The following is an 8,804-nucleotide window of genomic DNA, read 5'->3' as shown; positions in this document are numbered from 1 at the left end:
TACAATATAAAGCTGCAGGCATGACGTATTTTTGTATGCCATCCTGGAAGTTAGCGTCGCACTGGTTCCCTCAATAAAAAGTCAGTGGGATTTTTACATTGGATTTTTACAGAAAATAAGCTCTCTGGCAAACAAACGTTTATGATACTTACTCTTTTTGTTCTGCAAGATAATCTTCACGAATGAATACCACCTTTGTAATTTTTGAAGTGTAATGCAATCCCCAAGAGTAAAAAGCCAACGTCAGGCTATAAAGGAACTACACGTCTCCATCTAGACACTTCTTTTTTTTTTAAACAAGAAAAAAACTACTAAATTCACTGGAGGGATACTTACTGACGTATTTTATGTTGTAGCACAAAATGTGGAAATCTCTTACCTTATTTCAGGAATCTAACAAAAAAAACAAAAAACTTTGAGACAAAGTGCAGAAATGCTGACTTTTATCCAGTACTAGGACTCATTCCTGCAGCACTCTATATACAGCACTGTGGTGGCTAGCTGTGTTTGCATTATATGACAAAAAAGGAAACAGTGCCAAATAACTATTAATTTACTGTAATTATTGATCCAATGATTATATTTCTGTATTAAACGGCTGGCAAACAGGAGTCGAGGGTGGGAAAACAAGGCACATTTAGCAGACAATGGTTTGTGTCCCTCTAACTGCCCCAGTCCACTTGCTTTTGCTGCTAAAGACCATAAATTAAGAAAACAAGCCTGTGAAAAATGAAAAGCATAGATGGACACTCATAGTACACAACAGTGCATAACAATGAAAAACATTGAGCTCAACAATCTCTTTCTTTTTTTGTGGTGCTGTCTCTTCTGTTGAATTCTTCCTTCAGCATGAACACCACATATTTGGCACCACATTCTTCAGTTGGATCAAGAGTAAAAAAGAAACCATTAAATGAATATACAGCCCTGGGTCTATTTCCTGCTGTTTAACGAGAAGCCTGCAACCCGACGTTTAAGCTGTAAAAGCATATGCATTTTATTGACCAAAGACATGAGGGACAAAACTATATACATTGTTATATATTCCTAACATCCCCACGGCCTACAATTTAATAGAGTTAAAAAAGAAATAAACACCTTTAAAAAAAGAAATCCTGGTTCTGTAGTTTGACTCCCCCTCCATGCCCCAGGGTCAGTGTCCATGAAAGGGTCCAGTTTCAATTCATCCAGTCACACACCAGTATATAATGACAGGAAGTAGATATACAAAAGGAGAATGGGATAGATGAGAAGGGGCTTCTTCGTTTTAAATTCATCTCCGACGAGCAGTGACGCAGCACTGTAAGCAGCCCAGAACACTCCGAACAGCTGAAAGAACAGAACAGACGAGAAAGAATCATCTCATTTATTCATCAATATTTCCACCACAGAACCCGGATTACTTCAAGTAGCATGAAGGAGGGTGTTGCTTTTAGAAAAACTACATTGGGACTTTTGTAGTCATCATCTCATACCAAGTAAAGGTTTTCCTCACATGTTACATTTAGAAAGTATTCAGACCACTTCCCTTTTTGTTATGTTGCAGCTTTATGCGAGACATTTGTTTATTAATCTTCCTCCTTATCAGTCTACACACAATGGATCCCATATTGACAAAATGAAAACAGGATTTCAGACATTTTGAAAATGTAGTAAAAAGAAGAAACTGAAATACCACATTGATATATTCAGAACTTTTGCTCTGACACTTGAAGCTCAGGTGACTTCCATTTCTCTTGATTGCTCTTTGAGATGTTTCTAAACCTTGAGTGGAGTCCATCTGTTGTAGATTCAACTGATAGGACACACGCCCGTCTTTATAAGTCAGAGCTATGAAGTGGAAGGAACTGCCTGCAGAGCTCAGAGGCAGGATTGTGCTGAGGCACCAGGCGGCAACCTCTGGGTCTGAAAAGTGAAACCAATTGCTTTAAAGCTGTATTCTCTCTAATGTCCACCAGGGGGCGACTCCTCTGGTTGTATAGAAGTCTATGAGAAAATGACTCTACTTCTCTCTTGATTTATTACCTCAGTAAACATTGTAAACATGAGTTTATGGTCTCAATCTCTAGTTTCAAGTCTTCTTCAATACAGCATGATGTTCATTTAGTACATTATGGTCCATTTAGAATCAAATAGACCATAAAGCAGGGGATGCTTTAGGGCAACATAACAAATTGTGAATAAGTGGAGTAATCATTTTGAATGTACTGTATGTAATAACTAACCAATCCATGTGGACCCAAGAGGAATACTTGTAACTGCGGTAATAACTCAAACTTCAATTTATTCAGCAAAAATGTCACAGATAACCTGCGTCTGGCTCCTTAAATATGAAGATTTACAGCACATCTTTATTTTATATAATTGTAAATTTAAAAATCTGTATACATCACGTTATTTGAAGGGCTCTGGGATGACTTTTTTTTTCAAATCCCCCTCTTTAGGATTTCTTTTACTACATGGAGCTACTCTTTTCAATACTCTGTTCATGACTAAATGAATGCTTTTGATAACATATATGGAATTTTAAAGTCAAATAAATTCAGAGCGGGAAAATAAAATTAAAATAACCATTCCTAGTTATAAATATCTATCAAAGTTATATTCTTACACAACATGAAAAATAAGATTCAGATGTTTTTGGTAATGTGTGGTCTTTGACTCACTTTGATTAGTGTGGCAACCACATCGAACCCTCTGATCACTAGGAGCGGAGGGGCTATAACGATGAGAGGAAGAAGGGAATATCCGATCACTCCAAGAACCTGGCCGAAGGAAACCTGCTCAAGAGAACAATGGACTCCATAAGAACAAGTTTGAGTCAGGTCGGACTGTACTTTGACTGGCTGCAGAAGATAACTAGGTGTCAGCGGCACTTACCTCACCACCGAGAACACGAGCCAGCAGGAAGATTGTTAGTGATCCAAATATCCAGATGGTGATGATCCAAGACACAACCTGCGAAATAGAAGCAGAGTTTAGTGTCCTTCCTGAAAACTGTGAGAAGTTACCATGACAATTCACTGACATCCACACCATACCATCCACATATTCAACCATATGTGGTAAAGAACAGCTCCACAAATATGACTTTACATGAATTCTGAGGTCTTTAAATTGAAGTTGTGGATTTCTACCTTTAACTCAAGTATATAAACAGGCTCATTGGTTTCTGCTAAATGTTATTAAAGTCTGTGAGTGATGCAAAGTCCTAAGGCACGTATAAGCCTTTTCAACATCAGGAACTAAACAAACGTTGTGTGTATTCGTTATCACAGACACTGCCTTTGTTTCCACTGTTCTCCACATGCTTTGGGGAAGACTTCCTGGATCTAAATTGAAGCACTACTCAGAAGCTGATACTACAGGAAATGCAAGTTCCAGGTACTTTCAGGTGTTAGCAGCAGAACTGTCAGATGTAACTGGACAAGAATATGTTTTTTTCACAACAAGGATGATTTCAACAATGGTTACCACATACGTATTAGACAAACCCCCAAACAGTACAGAGACAATAAAAAGATGAAACAAGATTAAAGAAAAATAAAGGAGCATACTATGTGCAGGGGAGCAAACTGAAAAATAAAATACAGTGGCCTGGATTCAGCATGAAACAAGTCCCGCCCCTCGAACACAGACTGGCCAATCATAGCGTAGCATCAGCCAGCTCCGACCAGGGTCCGACAGCTGTTCGGCTCTGCTCCATAGACTCATCAATGCTTTCAGGTTTGTTCATGCTCAGGCTGGTTTAGAGGGTTTGGAGCTAGTCATGGTGAAACGTTGTGTAATAGTGATACTCGATACACAGAGAGGAAGGAGATAAATATTTTGAGATCAATGATGGAGTTGAAGCAGGGGGCGGGGCTTAGTGAAGGGTCAATTGCCAACCAAACACTACATAGAAAGGACCTAATATTATCATAGTTGGTCACGCTGTAAGCTTCTTTTATGATGTATATCCAAAATGTACCAGCTGGTAAAATACAGTGGAAAAGTGCTAACAGACAATTCTGGAAGAGGATGACGGGTGACATAGTGGTGTTTATTGTGTTTACTGCTCACCCTAAACTGTCCATAGATGGAGATCATGGAGAAGAGCAGCACCACGGCTAGAGGGCCCCAGAAGTCCGGGTTGTCTCGGACCACCTGCCGGTTATAACCCAGTGATGGCATTGGCATCAGCACACATCGAATCTTGTAATAGATGTCCTTCAGGTCGATGTCCAGCTCCTCCCTTCTCACACAGACAAGATGACATTATAATGACATGCTTTGCACTGAGACGATGCAAAAGAAAATATAAAAATAGCAACAAGTGAGTCTACATCAACAGGGCTGACGGAGATTTTTTATTGACATCAGATCTGTGCCAGTCACTTGAATCTGCCTCTGCCGGTAAAACCACCACAACAGCCACTTTTTGGTTCCTGCGCCGCTGCTGACTGGGATGTGGCATAAAGAGGAACATGCTTGCTCAGTGGTTTGCAGCAGCAGCTGTCCATCATGATTCTGGGTTGAATTAATCCTTAAATAGCGCTGGGAGAAAGCAGCTAAAACCTATATCAAAATGATTTGTCGTTTTTAAGTCGGTGACGATTAAAGGTCCAAATGCACTGAAAGCGTCTGACACACACGTTTTGAAGCACATCTATTGTTTTTAATGGCCGAACACGTCGCAAAGCGCCATGAGGCGCGTCAAACATCTTTGACGACTCTACTCAGACCTTTTTCCCGCAGCCACAGTATCATTTTGGAGTCAGTTAAAGGAATAAAAAGCTAAGGATATTACCCCAGAAGACAATATTGTATTAAAGAAATAAATTCTTAATTGACCATTAATTAATACTACTGCTGCTGTCTCTTTCACTGGTTAAAATGACAAGCGTTGCCGTCGGTAGGTCACATCACCTTTGTATCTTGATGAACAGTTTGTGTGCTCTCTGCAGGACGGTGTCTGTACTCAGACAAAGATTGTTTTATGAGGTAAGAGAGGCTTCACTCTGTAACAACATTGTGCAAAAGCGAGTGTTTTTGTAGTCTCAAGAACTCCAACTGTAATACATAAAAACGTTGACTAAATAGTAGGGGTGTAACGGTTTACAAAATTCTCGGTTCGGTTCAATACGATACAGTGGTGCCACGGTTCGGTACGTTTCGGTATGTTTTCAATACAGCAAAAAAGCAGAAATGCTAAATCCTCGCTGGTGAGACTCTCAAGGGGGCGTGTCTGATTTGATTCTCTGCTTGGGTTTTTGTTTTCTTTTACAAAGCAGGAATTATGGTCTGGAGAAATGGGCTGGTGAAGGAGTAGTGTCAATAGCATTAAGCATGTTCCTACAGCCTTGTTTATCACTACAGAGTAGGGATATACCTTTAACCTGTTTGAATCAGGAGGGGCCTGGTAGTCGTCCGTTAATCAAGACTGTTGTTGTTTGTGAACATCCGGGAACGGTCACGTGATAGGAACGTGGCGAATCAGGGAAGGACAGCATGTTACGTCGGGTGGGTTGCCATGTTTGAGCGCAGCGGCTCCACCAATTTCAGCTATATTTTATTTTTCAAAAGCAATTTAATATTATTCAAACGTATTGTTCGGTTCGTAATGCGTACCGAACCGTGAGCCCCGTACCGAACGGTTCAATACGAATACGTGTATCGTTACACCCCTACTAAATAGTGAGCTTTCTCTTAAACACTGCTGGTTGTGCTTGGTATTTCAAAGCTGATGCCTGCAGTGCATTGTGGGAGCATCAATTGACATGTTTCAAATGAGGAAATGTACTGAACAATGCACAGAAGATCGTGGTTCATGAGAAATTACATTTATGTAACATACTCAGTATTCTGTTTGTTAAAACAGGAATATCAAAGTAAAATGTGTTTGATTTAAAATCTCTTGTGACTGTCAAAGTATTTCCTCAGCAGGATGTTTAGGGTGTGCAGAGACATTATCTCTGTTATACGTCTAAAACAACCAGCTCTAGTCTCCAGAATATGTGGAGGAACACAGAGGAGACTCTTTTACTGCTCTGATTTAACCTCAGCTGCTAGTAAACAAACACCCATTTATGGTTTACTGTTGACCTGACTCCGCTCCGAAAAAGCCAGCGAACCGGCCTATCCTGATCGCAGCCAGACCGGCATTGTATCAACATACGCTGACTGGCTGTGTACTGGTTGTAGGCCTGTAGGGTTAGAGCTGCTGTTATACTTTCAGGTGCCTTACAGGAGTAGGACAATGAGTTACTAAAACATATTGACTAGATTAAAGTCTGGTTGGTTCGAGAGTGAAAATGTTGGTTTTGATAACTCTTTGACTGATTACCCAGCCCTACCCTTTGATACACACAACATGTACTCACAGAAGAGGTTTGTTCTCTTCACCGTCATCCTCCTCCACCTCCAGCAGCCAGCCGTAGCCTCGCTGCCTCAGGAAGGTGGTGGCATATGGATCTTTACCGCTCTCGCTGCCCACGTTTAGCTTAATATCCGGGGCACTGATGGTGCCGCTGAGCTCTGTGGAAAACACGTTTGTTTGGAGAGTTAACCGTTTAATCATAGGTGGGTGCGGAACAGGAAACACATACATATAACAATTTACACATGGAGCTCAAGTTTTTTGAATCCATATTTCGCAAGCGCTCACTATATCAGTGTTTTTTTTATATCAGTACCGCGTAAACATCATTGAACATTAGAGTAGAAAAACATCAACCTAGAGCTGAAACCATTAATCAATCAACAGAAAATGAATCGTCAACTATTTGGACAATGTGAAATAATTGGCTTAACCAATAACAAAAGTAGAGGTTGGTTGAAGCACAGTCCTCGCAGACATAGTTAAACGCTTCATGCCAGCTGACATCACCCTGTTCAACATATCTCCTCTGGCAGTGAAGCCTTACCTCGTATATCTATCTGTATGTGCATAGTGTACATAGTTCATATACGATACATGTTTAATATCTAAGGACATTTCAGCTTTTAATAACATGTACTTGACTTGCACTGATGCGTCATCTTAAAGTATATTAACGTCAACGTCGGTACAGATTAGAGTAAACGTTTTAGCCCCATTTTGAGTCTCTATTCTCAGTTTATAGTATTGTATTTTATGTTGCATTTAGTTCGTTTTGGTTATTGTGTATAATCTGACCTTTTAATTGTACTCGTTTAGACTACATGGGGTGGTGGGAAGGTTGTCAGTGACCAGTGTTTACAAGTTCTATGTTTATGTTGTATATGTTTTGTGCTTCGTCATTAAGTGAAATTACTTGAATGGTAACGTTTGGTCTTAAACGTCTTGTTTTAATGGCCTCGTAACGTGGACAATAAGCAATATGTTATAAAGAGTCCAACTTCTCCAATGCTGTTCGTTTGCTACGTTCGTTGACGACACGTATCGGTACTGAACTAGTTAGCAAAGCTAACGATAGCTTGCCCATTTCAATAGGTGACGTTAAGAGTGGCTATTTGGAATAGCACAATGTCGACCCACACGTAAGTACATGTTTTAGACTGCTTGCATTAGTACTTGGGTGGTTGCTCTACTGTAACACATCACGTAAACTGGTAAGAGGTTGGCTCTTCTGAGGCCTGCTAGCTGTGGAACTCTGCTGGCATTAGCTTACCTTCAGCCTCTGTCGAAGAGACGAACGTAAAATCTCCGTTGGTGGGAGAGAACTGCATGGTTAAGTTTGAATTTCTGACAAAGCCTCAGGTACAGAAATGTGACATTTAAATATACAGTCAGTGAAATATGCCGAGAAGCGTTAATAACGCTGTCATTGATCACAGCTCATCGGTGAAGTTAAACTATCGCATTTTGTTTTCGTTCAGTCTTCTGCGGTGGAGCAGGAAGAGCAGAGGAAACTGGGAAATGAGACACGTTTTATGATGCGTTCACGTCATGACATAAAGCTGGGATATGGCACGAGAAAATCCAGTTCAACTGAGAAATATATTATCCTATGTATTGGCCAATGTATGTAAAAATGAAACCCACACATTTTGTGTAATAAGTAATTTGTTTATAACATGTAAGCATTTTCTGAATTTTGGGAGGTAATTAGGTCATTTCTCTTGGGAGATTGTCAAAGAAAAGAGAGTAGGAGGTGACCATTAGAGGTAAACAAAGACGACGGCTCAGTGTGTTCAGCCTGTCATATTATATTTACTCAGAAACATTAAGGGTTAAAGATGGAACAAAAAAACATGAAATCAGAGGATATTTATTTATTTTTATTCATCAAATATTAGATTTTGTCATAGCGTTTTGACAAAAACAAGTAAATAGATGATTTGAAATTACCTCTCATCTTGTGAGGAAAGAGCCAAGACGTTCAAATCACGGAGTCGATAATTTAAAATAAATACCGACATTTGTACATCATATTTTTTTGTCGTTGTCATGGTGCAAAGTGGTGTCCCATTCCTATTTAAACAATTTCAACCCCTTATAGTCCCTCACACTTGGGCCTACAATCTCCCAGCCCGTCAGCCACGCCTTCCCGCGGGCCGCGGCCCGGAGCCGACTATTGAGAGAACTCGGAAGCAACACCGGCGTGCCTCATTTGAAGAGGCGAGTGTGGGGAGCTGTACATGTTACATATGAGAGGGCAGAGGTATGTCATTTAATCTATACCAGGTGATGGCCAGACAGCAGAAGCTGGTGTGGGGGCTGAACCAAAGTAAACAAAGCACAGGTCAGTAGTACATCAACTATATAAACACGTTAACGGGGTATAGCGGTGAAGTTTTGGAGCGCATCTCACTTCCTACCGTTAAACCCTCCCCCTCCGGTC

The 8,804-nt window shown here is 40.4% G+C and overlaps 1 protein-coding gene across 3 annotated transcripts; it reads right to left on the bottom strand.

Annotated features, from left to right (window-relative positions):
- Positions 1–327: 327 nt before the first annotated feature.
- On the bottom strand, positions 328–7,876 carry yipf4 (Yip1 domain family, member 4). 3 transcript variants are annotated; one of them, XR_012947518.1, is made up of 7 exons: positions 7,632–7,876; positions 6,363–6,516; positions 4,063–4,234; positions 2,881–2,958; positions 2,667–2,780; positions 1,676–1,905; positions 1,191–1,329 (listed from the first exon to the last, which is right to left on the bottom strand). XR_012947518.1 is itself a non-coding variant. In XM_076076756.1 (6 exons), the coding sequence occupies exons 1-6, from the start codon at positions 7,687–7,689 to the stop codon at positions 1,192–1,194; spliced, it is 714 nt and encodes a 237-aa protein (XP_075932871.1). In that variant the 5' UTR covers positions 7,690–7,872; the 3' UTR covers positions 328–1,191. The 3 variants fall into 3 exon arrangements, 1 of the variants encoding a protein (XP_075932871.1); XR_012947519.1 differs by having other exon boundaries at positions 1,765–1,905; XM_076076756.1 differs by lacking the exon at positions 1,676–1,905 and having other exon boundaries at positions 328–1,329; positions 7,632–7,872.
- Positions 7,877–8,804: the final 928 nt, after the last annotated feature.

The sequence above is a fragment of the Anarhichas minor genome, unplaced genomic scaffold, assembly GCF_050575085.1.
Source record: "Anarhichas minor isolate MPS153535 unplaced genomic scaffold, ASM5057508v1 ptg000058l, whole genome shotgun sequence".
NCBI classification, from domain to species: Eukaryota; Metazoa; Chordata; class Actinopteri; order Perciformes; family Anarhichadidae; genus Anarhichas; species Anarhichas minor.
The sequence above is the reverse complement of the archived record's forward strand: the minus strand, read 5'-3'. Positions and strand labels throughout refer to the sequence as shown.

Bases quoted from the DNA above. Each gene is read 5' to 3' on its own strand.
- yipf4 (XM_076076756.1), bottom strand. From the start codon at position 7,689: ATGCAGTTCTCTCCCACCAACGGAGATTTTACGTTCGTCTCTTCGACA. The intron at 6,517-7,631 runs GTAAGCTAATGC...TGTTTTCCACAG, and splicing joins CTCTTCGACAGAGGCTGAAG to AGCTCAGCGGCACCATCAGT. The intron at 2,781-2,880 runs GTAAGTGCCGCT...TCTCTTGAGCAG, and splicing joins CTCGTGTTCTCGGTGGTGAG to GTTTCCTTCGGCCAGGTTCT.